The 21846-nt window shown below is 34.2% G+C and overlaps 2 protein-coding genes across 2 annotated transcripts; one reads left to right on the top strand and one right to left on the bottom strand.

Annotated features, from left to right (window-relative positions):
- Window positions 1–6444: 6444 nt before the first annotated feature.
- On the top strand, window positions 6445–8320 carry LOC107633817 (uncharacterized). The gene is made up of 7 exons (XM_016337416.1): window positions 6445–6544; window positions 6629–6697; window positions 6810–7045; window positions 7148–7363; window positions 7591–7671; window positions 7768–7869; window positions 7961–8320. Exons 1-7 carry the CDS (start codon window positions 6445–6447, stop codon window positions 8318–8320), a joined length of 1164 nt encoding a protein of 387 aa, XP_016192902.1.
- Window positions 8321–12703: 4383 nt separating this feature from the next.
- Window positions 12704–13646, bottom strand: LOC107633818 (uncharacterized). The gene is made up of 2 exons (XM_016337417.1): window positions 13230–13646; window positions 12704–13087 (listed from the first exon to the last, which is right to left on the bottom strand). The coding sequence occupies exons 1-2, from the start codon at window positions 13644–13646 to the stop codon at window positions 12704–12706; spliced, it is 801 nt and encodes a 266-aa protein (XP_016192903.1).
- Window positions 13647–21846: the final 8200 nt, after the last annotated feature.

Genomic DNA, 21846 nt, shown 5'->3' with positions numbered 1-21846 from the left:
CTTACTAACTCCGGTCCTAAGTAGCCTTTATCTTCTGGTCCGTACCAACATAAAGGAGATTGGCATCTTCACCCGTACAGTGCCTCATATGGTGCCATCCCAATGCTACCATGGTAACTGTTGTTATAAGCAAACTCGATCAGTGGTAGGTGACTCTCCCACTTTCCTGGTCTGTCCAGGACACAAGCTCGTAACATGTCTTCCAACGTCTGGATGGTTCTCTCCGTTTGTCCATCTGTTTGCGGGTGGTATGATGTGCTCAGGCACAATTTTGTCCCGAATGCCTTCTACAGTGCGTTCCAAAACCTCGAGGTAAATCTTGGGTCTCTGTCCGAGACTATGGTTGTTGGTACCCCATGTAACCTCACGATCTCTTTGATATATAGCGTGGCTAGTCTTTCCAATGAGTCGGTCGCCTTGACTGGTAGAAAGTGGGCAGTCTTTGTAAGTCGGTCCACGATGACCCATATAGCGTCACGCCCTGTTTGAGTACGAGGTAGTCCCATGACGAAATCCATCGATATGTCCTCCCATTTCCACTCTGGGATGCCAAGGGGTTGCAATACCCCTGATGGTTTCTGATGTTCAATTTTTACCTTCTGACAAACCAGACATTTATTCACGACCGTAGCTAAATCCTTTTTCATCCTTGGCCACCAGAACATCTTTTTCAAATCATGGTACATCTTTGTCATGCCAGGATGAATGGTAAAATCTCCTTTGTGGGCTTCTTCCGCAATCTTGCTTTGAAGATCGCCTTCCTTTGGGACACAGATTCGACCTTGGTATCTCCACACCTTGTCCTCTCCTTCGGTGAAGCCTTTCAATTTTCCTTCTTTGACAAGGCGCAGGGTTTCCTGAAAATCGGGATCGGAACTTTGCGCCTTGGTTATTTGTTCTTTGAATTGACTTGCCACTGTTAGGTGGTTCAGACGTATGCTTTTTGGAGCGAGGGTGACTTGTAGGTTCATGTCTCTGAAATTCTTTATCAACTCTGCCTCTTTTATCATCAGCCATGATGCCTTGAGTACCTTCCGACTCAGAGCATCAGCCACCAAGTTAGCCTTTCCTGGGTGGTAATTTAGAACAAAGTCATAATCTTTAAGAAACTCCATCCACCTCCTTTGTCGCATGTTGAGTTCCTTCTGGTCGAACAGGTACTTTAAGCTCTTATGATCGGAGAATACTTGAAATCCAACTCCGTACAAATGATGCCTCCATGTCTTCAGCGCAAATACTATCGCAGCTAGTTCAAGGTCGTGAGTTGGATAGTTGGCTTCGTGGGCCTTCAGTTGTCTTGACGCATACGCCACTACCTTTTTGCATTGCATTAGTACGCAACCCAATCCTTGTCCTGAGGCGTCACAGTAAACTTCGAAGGCCATGTCGGGGTTAGGTAAGGCTAGTACTGGGGCAGATGTCAAACGACACTTTAACTCTTGGAAGCTTCTTTCGCAGTCTGGCGTCCAAGTGAACGGGGTATCCTTCCTGGTTAAACGGGTTAACGGCAGGGCTAGTTGAGAAAACCCTCTTATGAACCTTCTATAGTAGCCCGCCAATCCTAAAAAACTCCTTATTTCTGTGACTGACGTCGGCCTTTCCCAGTTTAGTACCGAGTCTATTTTACTGGGATCCACTGATATTCCGTTGCCGGAAACCATGTGTCCAAGGAATTGTACCTCTTTCATCCAAAACTCACACTTGGATAGTTTTGCGTACAACTTCTTCTCTCGAAGGGTTCCCAGTATTACACGCAAGTGCTCCCTGTGTTCTTCTTCTGTCTTGGAGAAAATCAAGATATCATCTATGAATACTACCACGAAACTGTCGAGGTAAGGTCGAAAAATCCTATTCATGTAGTCCATAAAGAGGGCGGGGGCATTGGTCAACCCAAAAGACATTACTGTGAACTCGTAGTGCCCGTATCTCGTTCGAAATGCTGTCTTTGGAATGTCTTTCTCTCTTACCCTTATTTGATGATACCCTGATCTCAGATCAATTTTTGAGAATACTGTTGCACCTTGTAGTTGGTCCATTAAGTCATCTATTCTTGGGAGGGGATACTTGTTCTTCACCGTGATTTTGTTGAGTTGCCTATAGTCCACGCAGAGACGCATGCTGCCGTCCTTTTTCTTCACAAACAATACCGGAGCTCCCCAGGGTTGCCTATAGTCCACGCAGAGACGCATGCTGCCGTCCTATTCATGCTGCCGTCCTTTTTCTTCACAAACAATACATTATAGAAAATAGGATATTAATTAGCTGAATAAAACAACTATAAGAAAACATATACTCTTGACCCTAAGAAGATATTAATGATATAATGTAAAAAGTATAATCTAAGTGCATATAGTAAGAAAGTGAGTATTTGAAATACTTGGATTAGATATTATAAAAAGTATGTACCCTTGATCTTTAAAATAAAGGAGCAATAATGATATAAGGGGTCATTTAGTTGCATATAATAAAATAGGGTTCCTTGAACAAGATATAAAAAGGAGCATGTACTCTCAATATTAAAGGAATAATAATAAGGTAACGGTAGCAAAGGTCATGTAAGGACACATAGTAAAATTAGGAAATGTTAAATAATTTAATAAAATGTTATAAAGGGACATGTACTCTTAACATAAAAGGAATAATAATAAGGTAACGGTATCAAAGGTCATGTAAGGGCACATAGTAAAATTAGGGATTGTTAAATAATTTAATAAAATGTTATAAAGGGACATGTACTCTTAACATAAAAGGAATAGTGATTAAAGGGTCATGTAAATGCACATAGAAAAGATATGGGATACATATTAATGGATTTCAAGAGGGTATAATTGACAAAATAGATAATCATGCTCAATGTAGATGCAAAGAATAATTCATGCCATAAAATACATGAAAGGTGATAGCCATGCATGGATGGAAGAAAACAAAATAAAACATACTACATGCCAACATAAGTAAGAAAGGCATAATTCCCTACTCTTTTTCTTAACGCTTCTTCGAGCCTGCCTCTTGTGTTTGCACACAGAATACTATTTCTTTGTAGAGAGAGAGAAGGGAGAGGATTGATATTGAGAGGAGTGATTTTCTACCTATGGGTGCTCCCCTATTTATATACGTCTGGGGATGAGGTGGTTGGGATATTTTAAATTTCAAACTGAGGGCGGTTACTAGGTTCCTATCCAAAATTTCAAAATTCTAATCTTATCTCCTAACCGATTTTCAAACTTTGAAATTTAAATTTTGTTTCTAGAAGGGGTGGTTGTTACAACAAGAGCGTCCTGAAATAGCCTCCAACCAACACCACACATTCATTTTGCGAAACCATATCTCTCTAGCAACAGAAATTGCATGTCCTAATGAGGAGAATGGCGAGGCCATAGCCATCTCTTTAGCGAATGTTGTGCTTGCACAGCATGATAAAAAGTCCTTCATTTTCATTTGCCCTGTTATGCTATCATTTTATGTGCTGTAATATTTAGTAGTGATAACAACTTTAGCATTGATTATATCTAATAGTTTGCAAAATACGATAATAACGAACTTATATCTTCATTGTAAGCTAAAAATTTCCAACAAAACCATAAAAAGAATTGGATCACAACTTTTATTTATTAAAACCCACTATTCAGTCAAGATTTAATTGAATTTTGAAAATACCACTCGTGATATAACTATGAAGCTACATACGCCATGAACATTAAGCCACACATAAAAATACTGTTGTTAACAATCGTTGACTTTAACCGTAGTTCTGTTATGCAACCTCGTCAATATTCTCATCTGCATTGTCTGCGGGGTCTTCTACATCATCATCCCTGGTCAACTGCAAGTCTCTAATGTCACCTGCCGCTGAGAAGTTCAACCCTGGTTGTGGAGAAAAATCAACTTCAGCTACTTCATTCTCTTCTCCCATGTCATACAAGTCTCGTGGCTTGACATGAACCACTATACTCCATGCTTTATCTACTTCATCATCCACATAGTATACAAGATGAGCCTCTGATGCCAATATGTACGGCTCATGGTCCTCTTGATTACCGGTGTGTATCGAACGAGAGAAGTTAACACTAGTCAGACCCAAGTGATCTTGTTTTAAGCCCCTACTAGTAGTCGTATCCGCCCAAAAACCTAACTTAATCTTCAACACCTCCTCTTCACATTCATACGCCTATTTTGGGGCCGCAAGCAGTATTTTATCTCGCAGCCATTGTGCCAGAATCTGCTATATAATCTGCGCTGCGTGCTTCTAGTATTGTTGCTCCTCCACAGCTTGAAATCCTGTTTTGTTGACCAGATTAATACGCTCATTGTGTTCCTCATTCCTCTTGGTTGTACTTGTATAAGGTCTTCTGTTTTCTTCGGTTGGTCTGGTCCTTGTTGAGCTCACTCCTTTGTTGATTTTGTGGTGAGTTATTCTATTATTCTTAATTTGCCAATGTATCCAACAAAACTTCTATCATTATTGTTTTATTTAACAAAATTTAAGTGCTTAAAAAATTTGCTGTATATTTACTAAGTCTATGAAAATTTAAAGTACACCTGATGTTAGATTTATGGGGTATTAAATAGTCACAACATTTTGTTAACCCATTCAAATTGCTGAAAGCTTGTAGCTATTTTATGTTTCCTTTGATTGAATTCATTTTTTATGTTTACTTAATTAGGTTCAGTCAACTATTGAGCTTTGTTAAAGGTTTCCTTCACTTAGAATAAAACAGAAAAAACGAAAAAAAAAAATTTAAAGTTTGATTAATATTAAATATATTTACTTTATTTTCAATAAATTATTTAATATTTGTTTTAATTGACCGAAGACCTTTAAATGTGATAAAAATTACATATTAAAATAGAAAAAGTGTATGGTAGGTAATGAAATAGCTGAAAGCAATACTACTCTCAGGTTCATTTTCCTCTTGAAGACAAACCCATTTGGTTAATAACACTATTATGTAAAAAAGTTTGGATTTTGATGCATCTTAAGTCTTATTCCACCAACTGTTTGTGATAATGTCAAAGACACCAAATGTGATGATAGAAAAGTGATCTGCTTTTAGGGCTTGTTTGGGTGAGCTTTTAAAAAAAGATATTTTTTTAAAAGATCTTATAGAGAAGTAAAAGTAATTTTATGTTTGGATATCTCATGTAAAAATGTCTTTTTATCAATAAATTATGTTTGGGTATAACAATATAAAAGTATTTTTTTGTTTATTTATTACATGAAAAACATCTTTTTTTAAGGAAAAAAGATCTTTTAAAAAAAGATGTAAATTACAGCTTCTCAAAAAAGATATTTTTTTTTTATTTTACTAGTACTTTTACTTTTACTACTAGAAATTTACAAAACACGTTAAAAAATAAAAAAAAAGATCTTTTTTCATTGAAAAAAGATCTTTTTTTAACAAAATAATGGTGCCCAAACATGCACTTAGTTTAGTTTCTATAATCTGTAAACTTCCATTGTAACATCCCATAAGTGGTACAAAATTGGAAAAATGTTTAGTGCAAGAAATTTTATGAGGATATGGTTGTTAGAATTGTGTTGCATGTTGCTTTACTCCTGAATGGATAGACAGAATAGTGGATTAGACTACTTTATTCTTAGTAATTCTGATAGTATTTTGCTGACTGTGTAGAATTGCTCTTTCTAAGTTTATATACTCTGTTTCTGGATAAGAAGACTTTTCAAAAATTAGTAGTTGAATTTTTTTTTAATTGAATTAGTGTAGTCCTTTGACAGAATATTAGTTTCAAGGTGAATTCTATAGTGTCTAAATTTTACCAAATTTATTTTTTAGAGTAAATTTTAACTATTTAAAAATGATTTAGTTTTAAATTTTTTAAATTAAATATTTTTAAACCTTTTTTGCAAACTAGACATCACATTTTAGGCACCATAGGAATCACCTGGTTTGAATGAAAAATCAATTACCGAACTTCTTCTTTTCCTGTGACATCAAAATTCACTTGAATATATAGTTTTCAGAAAGCGAGGAAGAGAGGATAGTTATAGAGTTTGCTGTATTACTGGAAGCTTGTTTAAATATGGTGAGACTCATTTACTAAGAAATTTTTTTATGTTTGAACACACACATCTTCAGAAAACTGTGAATAACATATCATAAATGGTGTGCTCCAAATCACAACCCTTCCTTAACTAACTTGGATTGCAATCTTTGAATATATTTTTTTCTCAAGCACTTCTCATCCAATTTAAACTCTTGTTAGAAAGCTCATCTTATGTGCTCCATTGTACGGTTGTCGTGTTGTCAAATCTATGGTGACATTTTAATTTGCAAACTTTCAATAATAGATGTGATTTTTATTTAAGGCATGTAATCTGTGTAGTTACACTGAAATTTTAAATTTATTACATTTTTATCATTGGCTTTTGGTAGGTTTTTACTCTCTAATAAGTGTTAGTAGTTTGCTTGAAGGTTTGGAAATATGCCTAAGAAACCGCGGTACATCTGTATCTCCAACGCTGGCACTGACAAAAATCAGCATATCAACACTGGGACTGAACATGTTGCTGAGCCTGCCCAAAGTTCTTCGGATGATGAAGATTATGATCCCGAGGTTGATGAGGTTGACTCATGAGATGATTACGTTGATGACTTATATGCTGAAGAAGAAGCTGTACCCCGGAACAAGTCCAACGGTCGCAAGGATACGGATTATTGGAATGTTATCGTAAGCGGTAAAATTTCTATCTTTGGTCTGCATTATTTAATCATAATTGGATGACTTTGGTATTATTTTTAATTTTAAGGTAACATTAATGCAATTAATCCTTCTAATTTGTTTCTTAGATGATGGCATCACAAGAACGATGAGTTTGAGCGTCAAGGAGGCCATAGTACTTCCTTCTAGCAGAAAAATCATTTTGGAGTTTAATAAAGAGTTGCAACCGATCGGTCAGGCGGCTGGATTATTGAGTGGGTTTTTAGGGAATCTGGGTGCTGACTTTCAACATTTTCCCATCAGTGAAGACAGTTGGAAGACAATGGACAAAGCTTTAAAGGAACATGCATATGAGACAATTAAGGTATGATATTAAAATTTAGAGTTTATTATGTTAAGTAAAATCATATCAAATTCTTACTTTTTCATTTGTGGACGTGCATCGCATTGTGTCTCAAAATTTTAGTGTACCTTTCGGTATGAGGAGGATGACAAGGGAACAATAAAGCGGGTAATGATCCAAAGGCTAGGAAAAATCTGGAAGGAAGAAAGAAACCACTTGTTTCACAAGGTTTACGACGAGGAAGAGAGTTACGAAGTAAATGCCAAACGTAACCCATCAGGAATAGATGCACAGCAGTGGAGATGGTTCCTTTACTATCGTTTGAAGGAATCTACGAAGGTAATTAATATTAAATTGGTACTCCATTTAATGTTGCAGTTTTTAACATTTTTAATACGTGAATAAAATAATTGATAGAAAGTGATATAATTAAAAAGCCAAACATCAGTCAAATTAGTTTCAAACCTTAAAAAATAAAATCCGTGACACTGTGAAGGCATCATTACTGTATACAATTCATTACATGATAAACTGTATTTGTTTTTTTATTTATAGGAAATGTGCAGACAAAATTCTCTAAATCGGTCGAAGCAACGATATACACATACTGGGGCTCTAAGACAACAGCAAGGCTAAGGGATGAAGAGGTAATTATATGTGTATTATGTTTGATACATAACTTTTTGGTTTGTTATATTCTTTTATAACATGTATGATTGGGTAAATATTTTATGTGGTTGTAGGAGAAAAAACAGCAAAGGCGCATCAGTAGAGGAGAGATGTTTATTATGACTCATAGAAAAAGGGATAGCTCATATATGAATGATGATGCGCGTGTTGTTGGAGTAAGTAGTGGTTAAGAATGATTTACATCTGTTACTCTATTCGTGTTGCTAACTTCAAAAACACATAAACTTAACTCTGGAATGTCTGTAGGAAGCAATTGCGAGTATCGAGAGCCAAGGTGGAACCTCGAAGGAGATTTCTGTTACTGATTCGCTTGCGCAAGTCCTTGGAAAGGAGCATTCAGGGCGAGTTCGGGGGTTAGGTTTTGGACCATGTCCAAGCGAAATTATTCGTAATACTCCACAATCGAACCCTAGAGTGCAAATTGAGGAGTATCAGAGAAAAATTACAGAATTGAAGGAAGTGGCAGCAGAACAAAAGGCAGAGATTACAGAATTGAAGGCAGCAGCAGCAGAACATAAGGCAGCAGCAACAGAACATAAGGCAGAGGCAGCAGAGGACAAGGCAAAGATACAGATAATGGAGAACTTGGTGAAATACATCATCTAACAGCAAGGACATACTTTGCCACCTGAAATTGATGCACAGCTGAAGTCTTTGGGGAGTGGAGCAAAATAGGGATCTTAAACACAATTTTTTTTCCTTTGTGAACAGTATACTTTGAGAAGTATTTGTTATTAACTATTTTCGTTTGTGATCTATATATATCAGTTAGAATACCACATCATTGTGTTTTAAGTCAAGTATTTTTTTTACTGTAATAGCAAACATAATCAGTTAAATTAATACGTAATATTTTAAAATTAAAAGATTTTTTAAATATTGATTGTGATATGAAAACAAAATTCAAATAATCAATTTAAATAAAAATAAAATTGAACTTTTAGCGGCGGTTACTATGGGACGACGCAAAATCCTGACTGTTAACAAAATTAAATAGCGGCGGTTATCTACCCGCCGCGAAATGGGTCTAAAATCAGTTCTGGAAGATAGCAGCGGTTGCTAACCGCCGCAAAATACTTTCAACGCTAAACACAGTTTGGCAGCGGTTATTCCGGCGGTCGTAAAAAATCGCCGCTAAAAGTTTACCGACGCCCATACTGCCAGCGGTCAACCAACCGTTGCAAAATGTCTCGCGGCGGTCAGAAAACCGCCGCCATCCGAGGTTCCAACCGCCGCCATCTGTCACGTTTGTTGTAGTATATAGCTAGGGTCGGAGGATGTTTAGGATAAAATTAAACATTCAAAAATATGTTGAGAATGTTATTTTTTTATTAAATAAAAGTATTTAAAGTATATATATAGGACTTTAATTCATGCATAATATTATTGTAATATAATGTATGTTATTACGAAATATAAACAATTCATAAAAACTAATGAGAATATATAATTTAAAGTTAAAATTTTAATTGATGTTTTATTCTCGTTTATAAAGATTATTTTGAATAATTTCATATGTAATCCGATTGATTTAGAAAATCAAGAGATTTGTATAACTATTAGTTGTCTTCTATGTAAACTGAAAATAAAAAAGATTGTTAGAAAATTTATAAAGATTCAAATTTCAGGTTTTAGATTTAAATAATCGAAAGAGATTCATATAAATTTTTAAAAATAAGATGACAAGATAATTTAAGTTGAAAAATATGATTTGACTCACTTAAAAAACATAGAACTTATCTTTTGTGTGTATAGATATTTGATATATGAGTATTGCTACATGTATATTAAAATCAACTATTAAAATTAGTTATTAGTATAAGATACATGTTAGAATATAAATATATATTAAAAATAAATTAAACTATATATATTTATACATAAATATATAAATATATTAATGACTGATTTTAGTGTATAAATAATATTTTTTTTAGAAATATATACCACGGAGCAATAAAAACCATGGAACACGGAGCAATATCAAGATGAAATATTATTATTCAATTCATATAAAATAGAAGGAAAAGATAATTAAACACCTTTAATTTACTTGTTTGCCTTTTAATTTTGGATTTTAAGCATTGGTACAATCTTCAAAGATTCCTATATAATAAGAGCTATTGAGCTACCTAGTCTTTTAGAGAGACAAATTAAAGTTGCTTTTGGATAAATAATCTTTTTTAGTTAAGATATGTTACTAATCTCTTTTGGTTAGTTTAGCATTGGTTGGAGTCAGAGGTAGGTGTCCGTACTACATACTTATATTGTTTTCGCATTTCAGGGATTGTTTATTACTAAATAATGTTAATTTGACATGTTTTAATAATAATAATAATAATTTTGGAAGCTAATTACCGGGACATGCAGGGATGAAGCCTCAGACAATTAAAGAAAGTGATGACACAACTTTTCACATTTTCATACAAATTAAATTAAATATATTTCAGTTTGGTGTTTCAAATCTTTTAATTGAGAAAAATTCAAAAGTTAACAGAATGTATTATTTTTGGTAAATACTGTTAGTTATTAGTCTAATTTTTTTGTTTAATAATTTAATAATATATTTTCAATTCACATATTTAAATATTATTGACTAATTATAGTTAAAAAATAATAAATTTTATAATTTTTTGTTGTTAAATTGTACCTTATATTTATTTTTTTTTGTCTTTTGCGTGCCCCAGCTACAATTTACTAACTCTACCACGGTTCGATTTTTTCCATCACAAAAAGAATCCTTGTGGGGGTTATATTATTACATTCATCAATAGTCAAAAGCTAATGGTTTCAATCATTAAAAGATAAAGGATCTCTTGAATAAGAAATGCTATGAATTTGAGTTGATGATTGATGAATAAAAAACTGGTTTAATTATTTACCTTTTGTTATTTGATAAAGAATAGATAATCATTATTGTAGGAGAATTTGATAACATTGTTATTGTGTATCTTCGTCACTTTTATATCCTTAATTAATATATATAAAATGTCATTGCATTTTCTTTACATTACTTATGTAGTTATGTATGCCTAATATAATTATGTATATCAGCATATGAACCCTATGTATATATTATTCACGTCCATTTTTTTTAAAAGAGAAAATTAAATTACACATATATGATTAAAAAGTATCTCTATCAAGATTTGTATTATTAATATACGGTATTTACTAGTTGTTAATTAACTGGTACCATACAAACATTGCTTTATTTGGAATTTAATTATGGCGATGTAATATTAAATAGGAAAGGAGATAATTGGAAGAAACTAAGGTACACAATAATTTATTTGACAAAATTATTTCTTCAATTATAGCTTACTAAACCCTAATTTTGGTGAAATTTAGAAGTTGAACATTGAATCATTGATACACTACTCAAGACCAGCTATATATCAATGCTTAACAATTAACATGATGGAACCGTTCTTTCATACCCTATATTGAGAATGAATTTTTTCCTTCTCCCTTCTGTATATGACTATATGATAAAGCACATATCCACGGTTTGTTATAGAGCATTAATTAAGACAATTTGTGAAAAAAATATTTAAAAGATATTAAAAATCAGTCTAAATTAATAAAAAATTATCTTATTTTATATTCATTAGTTACCATCAAAGTAAATATATAAGGTTAGATATTAGATTAAATAAAATAATTTTAGATTATTATTTCTTTAATATTATTAATTTATGTGAAGAATAAACTACCATTTATATTCATAAATTTTATGAACGCTGTCAAAAATATCCATCAAACAAAAAAAATTAATGTTGTACTCATGGAAGATAGGTTCCGTATAACAAAAGTACCAAAATTCTAATTTTTTGTTGACTTTTTTAATAAAATTCTCCGATTACCCCCACCCTTTATCTTCTTTCTCAAATTTCAAACTTTCACAACTCTTTTTTTTTGAAAGAAAAAAGTTCAACACAACAAGTGGAGCATAAGAAGACAACAAATAGAAACAATCAAGAACAGATAAAACAAGCAACCAACGCAAAGAACACTAATAGAGCAATGTATGTATATATGGTATCATCTTCTATCTTACTTGTTGATCCTTCAACTATATATGGTAGATATCCTTCCACGTTCCCCCTCCCCCAAACAGGTAACACCTGGGATGACAACATCACATTTGGGTTCAGGTTGTTACAAGAGCAAATCACATTCTTCTATAAGGAACAATCATCCTTCGAAAAACGCTACCACCACTTAAATAGAAGGGCTGTGTTACACACCATGGCATCCTCGACACCCAACCCACCAAACTTTTTGGGAGCTTACACCACCTCCCACCTCACCATTGCATACCATTCCTACCATCCTCCTTATTCCATAGAAATCTTCTCTGTAAGAAAATCAGTTTCTCTACAACAGCCTTTGGCATTTTATATAAACTCAAATAATAGACAGGGAGGCTGTTCAATACAGATTTAATAAGCACCAACTTACCGACTTTATTGAGAACCTTGGCTTTCCATGTGCTAATCTCCTCTACTTTTTCTATAATGGGCTTCAAAGTCTTCACCAACCTCGGATTCGCTCCTAACGGGATTCTCAAGTATTTCACTGGAAGAGAGGCTACCTTACAGCCCAGCACGCGATACATACGTTGTACCCACTGATCATCACAGTTAATTGGAATCAAGCTAGCTTTTTCAAAATTAACACTCAACCCCAACATTAGCTCAAAACAATGAAGGATCCTTCTGTAATTCTTTATGGTCTCTTCCTCTGAGGGGCAGAACAGAACAATATCATCCGCAAACTGAAGATGCAACAACTCAACATGATCTCTACCCACCAGTAATGGTGATATGCGCTCGTTTCTTACCGCCTCCCCAAACATCTTATGTAGAACATCAACGACAAGTACAAACAAAAATGGAGACAATGGATCACCCTGTCGCAGACCCCTTTCCATATTAAATGGCTTAGATGACGATCCGTTTATCAGTACTGACATAGAACACGTACTTACACACTACATAACCCAACTCCTCCATCTTCGTCCAAAACCCATCTTTTGCAACACAAGGTGCACAATGCTCCACTTGACTCTGTTATATGCTTTCTGGAAGCTAGCTTTATTATCACCGCTTCCTTCTTCCTCAATTTAATCCATTGAATAGTTTCGCATGCGATAAGAGCCCCGTCATGAATCTTTCGCCCCTTGACAAAAGCACTCTGTGTCTCACCTACTAGCGATGGCATTATTGCTTGCATCCTCCTAACCAGCATTTTCGAAACGACTTTATACACACAATTTACCATGTTGATCGGCCTTAGATCTTTTATTTCCTTTGCACCAGTAAATTTAAGGGCCAGCGCCACCCAAGTGAGATTAACATCCGCCAGTAACTTGAAAGTCAGGAAAAAACCAGACATCACTGCCATGAATTCAGAGCTAATTTTAGCCCAACACCTTGTTATGAAGTTCATGTCGTATCCATCACTTCCTGAAAGCCTTGGATGATTCACAATCCTACACTGCTTCTCTAACCTCTTCAAGAGTTGGTTGCACCTCCAAAGCCGAAGCATCCTCTTCACCAATCATTTCCACTAGACCGTCCCTGAACCCCACCAAAGGAGACTCCTCCTGACGATACAAGTTCTTATAAAAGTCCCAAGTCGCAATTTTAATTCTAGCTTGATTTCTTATCGATCTTCCATTAATGAGTAGCGCATCAATCCTATTGTTTCTCCTTCTCGCAGAAGCTAAGTTGTGGAAGTATCTTGTGTTCTTATCAATGTCCATTGCATGTCTAGAGAGCGACATCTGCTTCCAATGTAGTTCCTTCCTTACATACCATTTCTCACAGCAAACCACAAGCGCCCTTCTTCTTGCCTCCACTATTCCATCATAAACATCATCACCCACCATGTCATCAATCTTCTTAATCTCTTCCTCAAACTTCATGATTTTTTTGTCCATGTCACCAAAATTATCTTTATACCATCTTTCCAGATGAACTATCAAGGCCTTCAATTTATCCATGAATTGCGCCTCACCTAGTCCTCTCCATTCTTCCCTGACCATCCTCAGGAAACCTTCGTGTGTAAACTACAAGTGAAGACTTCGGAACGGCCTCGACCCATCTCTTTGCCTCTTATCTTCCACTATAATAGGACAGTGATCAGACAAATCCCTTGGACCACCTTGTAACCAAGTCTCTGAAAACTTCTCAAGCCAGTCCAGGCTAACCAGTACCCTATCAATACAGCTACAGGATCGACCTCTGAACCATGTAAACTTGTGGTCAATAATCGAAAAGTCCACCACACTCATGTCATGCATCTAATTCTTGAAGTCTTCGACTGACAAGGATAAACTATCAGTGCCTCATCTTTCTTCCACCTGTACAATCTCATTAAAGTCTCCCATGAAGCAACAGGGAACCTGGCATAACCTAGTTATGTAACTCAACTCCTCCCACACAACAAGCTTCTCATCTCTAACATGTACACCATAAACCAAAATAAAAGCACAATTAAAATTATTCTTCAACAACTCTCCTTCGACACACAACCATCTCTCCCCTTTATAACTATTTTTTATTTTAAAAAATTCATCATCCCATATTAACAACAACCCACCAGATGCACCATCACACTCAACATAGTCCCACCCTGCATAACTATTCTCCCAAATTTTTGGTATATCAAATTTAGTCACTAACTGTCTTTTAGTCTCCACCAAACCTAACATGTTTAATCTATATTTTCTCTTCGGGTCCTTTACCATCCTCAACTTTCCGTCACCCCTCAACCCCCTAACATTCCAAGAACTATAAATCATTTTAATAAATTATTACACACCTTTTTGTGAGTTTCGGGTCTACTCCATCTAACTTTTACCTTTTGTTTTGCCAACCTTCTTTTTTGAGAAATTTCTTCATTCTATTGTTGGAGAATAGCCATAATGTCATCTTCTTCGTTATATTGCTCTACTCCTTACTTTCTTGCTAAATCCCAAGTCCTTTTATTTTCTAACAATTGCTCATCCAATGTTAAACACTCATTGTCACTGGCTTCATCCTCGTTGACATGTGCTGTGCCCCCTCAGAGTGTCATTATCATTGTAGCCATCTTCGTCATTTAGTACCAGTATATTTTTTGTCACTAATCGCTTCCATTAGCAGCCCTGTATTGCCAATTCCTTGACTAATGCTACCACTGTGCTCAGAGTCATCATCATCACCGTGTCTGTTATTAGATCCCTCTTCCGCACCCTCCTCCCCTTGTAGCCCAATAGCCCCTCCATCACATTTTAATCCTCTGCAACCCTCCGCCTCCACCGCTCGTCTCCCTCTCCCTCTCCCAGCCTCCTTAACCCCCCCATCATGTGCCAATTCCGATGCACCGACAAAGGATTGAGATTCATATTCTTCTTGGATCAACTGCAATGTCAACCTTCCCTCACCATCGTGGTTAATTTAGCCTCCATCTCCCCGGTTCGCTCCACCACCGTTCGCCGAGCCAGCGCCCCCAACTTGTGTAATGGCCACCGCGACGCCACTATACCAACCGCCGCAAGATGTTCTTCTCCAGGGTATGTTCATGCTTCTCCCAGCCTTGAGATCGCATCCCCCAATTCACGAAGATCCCTAGGCATGGAGGCATCATTGTTCGTTGCGGCACTCCCATGATGGATCATTCTCGATTGACCCGCTTGCTTGACGACCCGCCCAGGACAGGCGTGATCCGGTTGCCTCAATCCCAGCCCAGTACACCCTTCCGCAACAGCAACTTGATTAAGTGCTTTGGAGCTTGGGCCTTCATGGCCCAACATGTTATTGCTGCCTCCTTTTCGATTGGTGGGCCTTATTTTAGGTTCAACCCAATTAATATTTGCAACCTCTATACCCAGCCCATTAGATCTACAACTATAATCCTAGGGAATAGTTTGCTCATAATTCACTTCATTACTCACCTCATATCCCACTAAATCTATCATGCCTTCAATACCACCATTATTAGGATGATACATTACCAATTTCATTTGATTGAGTCTTAAATATTCATAACTCCACTCGTTCAAAATTATTTCTAAATTTACCAATCTACCCTCTTCTTCAACCTCCTCCCGCAACACCTCGATTACCACTTTCGCTGCCTGATCTGCACTTTCTATCGAATTTGTTGATCTTTGCGACGATATAGCTACATCATCACAAACCCTTGTAGATATGATCTTATGGTGATCACATCTTCCCTCATCATCTCCCACAATATCCAACTTACAATTCACTCCATGTGTTTCGCGTCCCATCTCTTTCACCAAAACGTCAAATCCGCTAGTGCCTATTGTGATATGGACCCATTCATTGATCACGTCCATCACACAGGTATCGATTTCTACACAGCCGTCACTAAAGAAAATGCATGATTTCGTCACGTTATCACACCCAACCACCTCCCCTCATTGGCTCCCTATTATGCTGAAAGTATTCGCAAGCCATGCATGTAACGGAACCCCAAAGCATTCTAGCCACACTCTTCGAGTTTCGCTTTTCTCCGACTCGTCCCACCTCCATACACTATGAAACAACTGTAGTAGGCTATTCATTTTGAATGTGTAAGTCTCTTCTGCATTCAACAGACTGTCAAAGGTCTACAGAGCTTTATATGCTCCCATTTCGCGCACCTGAAAGATGCTGGTGATAGTGAGAATTGCGAAAATTTTAGGAAGATAAAAGGTAGGGGTAATTTAGGAATTTTATTAAAAACTAAATAAAAATTTAAGGTTTAGGTACTTTTGTCACACGAAACCCATCTTTCAATGTTAGTTTTCTTGTTTGATGGGTACTTTGTGAGTGTTCTCAAAGTTCATAGGTACAAATGATAGTTTATTCTTTGTATGAAAGTTTTGGATTTGCTTGATTTTTGCACCTGCCTTCTTTTTTTCTTTATTTGTCTTATGCTATTTTTTAACTTTTGAGGTTTACCAAGTATCGAATTCTAGACTTTTTGAACATAGAACTTTAATACGATGTCATAAAATCATTTATTCTAACAATTTAAATTAATAGAAAGAAATAATATGAATAGTTATATATTTAACATACTTAAACATATAAAATCTACTATATTATTAGAATTAAAACTAGCTTAGTGAATGTTTAATTAGGGTTATCCTATGGTTAGAAATGAAAAATAATATATCTTTAATAAACTTATTTTATTGGTAACTAAGGAGAAGTGAATACTTAGCTTTAACAGTTTCAACTATCAAGAAACTAGAACTAAAGTCAAACTAGTTCCGCCGCTTTCTTTGAAAGGAAGGGTTCAAATTTGAAAATGATATGATTATACATAGAAATGCAATTTAATTAACCATAAGGAAGGGTTTTCACTTTCAGTTAATTGCTTAGGAGCGACATATTAACTTTTTCCTAACCTCTATATAGTGTATAGACATCAATTCAAGCAACTTACCCCTTAATTATTATATGGATATTCTACTTTTTGGATTTCTTTTACCATACAAAAAATTATTTTTCTAAAAAAATTATTCAAATTTTAATTTTTGAGATACGATTTTTTTTTTAATATTTGAGTTAAATTCATTGTATTTCCGATGAACCTCATTATATTAATAAGGTTCGCCATATCTTTAATATATTCCGACGAACTTTACATTGAGTTCTTTTAAATATAAAATATAGTGAAAAAAGCATTTAATTTTTCAAAATTTTATTTCACATTTTTAACTCTCTTTATTCTCATTCTTTCTTCTGTTGCTAAGGTTATTTTTTTGGACATTATTAAAGATTTTGATCTCTTTAGTTAAATCAAATAATTATTCTGTTGTTTAATTTTTTTTAATCGGTTTGTAGTTGTTATGTTTATCATTTTTTATGTTTTCGTTTCACATTTTCACTGTATTCGTTTTCATTCTTTCTTATCTTGTCAAGATTATTTTTTTGGAGGCTCAATTTTTTTGTTATGAAACCCATAAATGTGATGTGCCTGGATATGAAAATAGGGCGTGTTAGACCAAATTGTGGGACAGCTTTATGTGAGCGGCAGGAGTTAGAACTCGGACCCTGCGAGTTCTGTGTTGGCAAAAATTGCTTAATAAATCGGAAGGTCCGATTTGACAAGCGCTGAAATTTGAATTTCACAGCATGTAAATCGGACTGTGTGTTTTGTATATATATATGAATTTTTGTATGAATTCGTATTCTTAACTACAACTCGGACCGTCCGACAAACTATGAAAAACTCATATGGTCCAATTTGTGGTATTCTGACACCACACACAGGTCAAATACCTCTTTTCTCCATAACTGCGTCCAACCCAATATTTACCTCCATATTAAAATTAAAAAGCGTTTTTTTGGGCATCGCTAAAATTATTGATTTCTTGAGTTTTTCAGTTTTAAGTAATTCTGTTATATGTTTATCTTTTAGCAAATAAAGGCGTGCATGTTTATTTTCTCAATGATGTAGTGTATGTAGGTTAATTTTATTATTGTAGTAGCTAGCTAGCTAGGTTGGGGGGTTGCAGTTTGCACCTGCAAACTATAAATAAGTTGAAAAATGTGGGCAATATAGAAATTAATATTTAGGGTTAACGTACACACCAAATGTCTCTTAAAGTTTTCTTTTAAATTTAATTTACTATTGCTTGTGCCAAAGAATGTTCGTTCCTTCTTTGGATCATACTGAAGTTATTTGTATTACTTATTGCTTAAGGCAAGTTCAATTTGATTGAATGTCTCCAAGCAAAAACAGAGTCCGACAATTACGTTTTTTTTTTTTTTTTTCCTCATTAGTAACTTTTACTCCTTCAATAAATTAAAGGATGCTTGTGGAATTTAATCATACTATTATATATATATATGAGGCAATATATTTATTTGATACAAAATTTATCATAAATATGCCAGGTATAGCTAATTATTATTACCCTATTAAATAATTTGCAGATTTATCGGGTGAATTATTATTAGCGTGAGTTGTCAAAAAAATAAATAGGCAAGTATCCAGAATCCAGATAATAACTAGGTAAATAGTCAATAATAATGAATAATATCATATCACATATATAGCATTTACCTTCAATATATTTTGTTGTTGCCTTTTTTTTCCCTTGGAATATATTAGTATTTAACCATTTCTATAGAGTACCTACAGTATGGCATTGACTGAGGACAATCACCTATATCATTCTGTTTCCAAAAGGGACAGGTTGACCCTGTGATTCTGTGAATAAATAATTAATTCCACATATAGATATTTGCTGATAATTTAATTTATTTTATTTTATTTAGAGTCATTTTTTTTTAAAGGTAAAGGAGTAATGTCCTTTGCATGAAGGACATGACAATGAATTACAATTCACTGTGAAAAAGAAGGATAGGAAACATGTAAACAAGTAAAGAGAATCTGCAATGTGACCAGGTTGATGTTATATATAGAAAGGAATTTAGCAAAAAAATAAAAGCAGCCCCCCTCCCTTTCCTTTTTTTTTTTTTACTGTTTTGTGGATGTGAGATTTTTGAAAGGACTAAAAGATACACATACTCATTTATTCATTCATTTTTCAAATTTCAAATGTGAAAAAAAAAACACAAAAGATGTGGAAAAAGAGAAGAACAAGAGCCAGAAAACTATAATTTTTATTTAATTTTGGTGTAACCAAAGTATTTAATAATTAATTTTATTTATAAATAAATTTATAAGCATTATAAATTTTTATAGATAAAAAATAATAATATATATATAAAAGTAAAACAAAGAAAAAAAGGACCAAAATCTCAGCAAAGGTCAAGATGAACTGTCCATGGGACCTACATGGTAGACAAAACTGGCAGAGTTAATATGACTTTAGTGAACCTAACTTTGGAAGCAAATGATAATAATAAAAAAAAAAGTCAATCTAATCTCTCTTGCATAGATGATAGATCTGTATTTCATTCTCAAGTTTCAACTACCTAGCTACAATTCTACCATTTTCCTGTGCTTTTTATTTGTAAACTATCATTTTCTCTCTCATTTCTCAATTGGATCATGCTATAATATATATATATTTTACTAAAACAGTACTATACTACAATACAAGGACCATTGAGTAGGTATTTTACTTGTTAATCGGAAGCAATAATTGGAACAAGAATCCTAAGTCACATTTTTTCTTGAGGCCCTTTTATAAACTTAGCAATTAGCATAATAGTCAATTAAAAGGTGACATAGCCCACCATTTGGACACTAATTTTGCCATGCTAATGAAATTTACAGTAGGCAAATCTTATATTGCAGGCTCGTTTGTTTGCGTTTTCAAGATAAATAAAATATTTTTTTTTTAAATAAGTACTCATTTTATTGTTTAGAAGTCAGTTTTTTTTTTTTTTTGAAAAAATAGAAACTTGCTTATGCTAAAACTAAAAGAAAAATCAATTGAAGAAGGAAAAAAACTGCAAAAATATTAAATTATCAATTTATTTTCATATATTTTTTCTTAAAAATATCTATTTAAAAGTTTAAAAAATCCTAACACAATTAGTATATTCTATTAAAAATTTATGTAACTATTTGATTTTATACCAACAAGTAAATATATAATAAAAATAATTATACTTTTTAATTTTTTTTTAAATATCATGTTGTGTAAAATATTTTTTTATGACATTAATTGTAATTAGAAAAGTATAGAAAAACAAGAACTGAACAACTCAATTAATAATTATTAATTTAAATTATTTTTTAAATTTAAAATTTAATTAATTGATATTAATGATATTTTTGAATTAAAACTTATTCTAATTTATTTTCACTTTCACTCATCATTCATCACACAAAACTACAAATCATAATTTCTCTTTTCAATATCCCACGCTGCCGCGGTTTCATCGTGCCACTGTAGCGCTGCCGCTGCACCGTCCTCGCATGCCATCGTCAGTCGTCCTTGTATTCTTTTCCGTCACTTCATCTGCCGTTTGCGCAGGACAGCCACCATCGCGCTTCTACTTCACCCACTTTGCGTTCCATCGTGAATCGTCCCTGCAGCACTCGCACCCACTTCGTTGCCCGACGCATCCTCGTCGCTTGCGACTCCCCATTGCTCCCCACTTGCACCCTACGGCTCTCCATCCGTCGTGATGCAGTCACCACCAGGCCTCTTTCACTCACAATGCCTGGCCTTTGTGGCTTCCTCCTCGCAACGCACCACCGCGAGTCCCCCACCGTCCATGCAACGCTATCGCCGGCTACCATGCGGCTCTTCTCCTCCTCCTCCTATTTGGTTTTGAACGATTCTTTTTAACTAGTTTTTTATGTTTCTTTTTCCTAAATTTCGGAGGATTTTTTTATTAGTTTTGGATGATTCTTTTCTTTTTTATATATTTTGCATGTTTTTTTATTTCCTTAAGATTTTGATGATTCTTTATCTTATATTTTGGTGTTTTTGTTTTTTGGAGTTTCAAAGTTTTTTTTGGAAAGAGGAATTAGAATTTGTGTAATAAATATTAAAATGTGAATCAAAGTAATAAGAAATAATTAATAATTATTAGTTTTGTATCTTTTAAAAAAAATTTTAAATAATCACTAATTAATAATTAATTAATATAAAATACAATTTAAAAATATTTGTTAATTTGTTACTGTTAGACCTGATAGTTCTCTAGTGGGATTGTACTTAATTTTATATAAAAATATTTATATATTTATATCATATTAAAATAATTAATTATTTATATAAAATATTTTTTTATTTTAATTTATGATTTGAGGAAAAAATAGCCCTCTTAATTACACAAACAAGTGCCGGATTCTCTTGTCCCTAGAAAGACCATTATTATCTAAATTCACTGCTGATTGGTCAAATTGATAAGAAAAGATAATAATTTCTCCTTTTTATGAACTCTTGCTAATTGGAATCCACCTTTGGAACAAATTAAAGTAGGTCCCCCCTCCCTCCTCCCCGTCCTTCTGCCATGGTGAAAAAAAAAAGTGGCCAATGCCAAAAAATGGAATGCATGTACATTAAGGAAAATTGGACTGTTTCTGCATCACATGATTATTAGTATTAGACTATTGTATGTATTATATTAAATGTCACTCACTGTATATAAGTTTTAACCCTCCCCAGTTCCCACCATAAAAAATAAATATTT

Source organism: Arachis ipaensis, chromosome B3, assembly GCF_059453495.1.
Source record: "Arachis ipaensis isolate K30076 ecotype BB chromosome B3, ASM5945349v1, whole genome shotgun sequence".
Taxonomy (NCBI): domain Eukaryota; kingdom Viridiplantae; phylum Streptophyta; class Magnoliopsida; order Fabales; family Fabaceae; genus Arachis; species Arachis ipaensis.
This window is presented reverse-complemented; position numbering and strand designations above follow the sequence as displayed.

Coding starts and splice junctions, on each gene's coding strand:
- LOC107633817 (XM_016337416.1), top strand. CDS start 6,445: ATGCCTAAGAAACCGCGGTACATCTGTATCTCCAACGCTGGCACTGAC. Junction 7,364..7,590: donor GTTTGAAGGAATCTACGAAG/GTAATTAATATT, acceptor GGAAATGTGCAG/ACAAAATTCTCTAAATCGGT. Junction 7,870..7,960: donor ATGATGCGCGTGTTGTTGGA/GTAAGTAGTGGT, acceptor GAATGTCTGTAG/GAAGCAATTGCGAGTATCGA.
- LOC107633818 (XM_016337417.1), bottom strand. CDS start 13,646: ATGAAGTTTGAGGAAGAGATTAAGAAGATTGATGACATGGTGGGTGAT. Junction 13,088..13,229: donor TGCAACCAACTCTTGAAGAG/GTTAGAGAAGCA, acceptor CTGACTTTCAAG/TTACTGGCGGATGTTAATCT.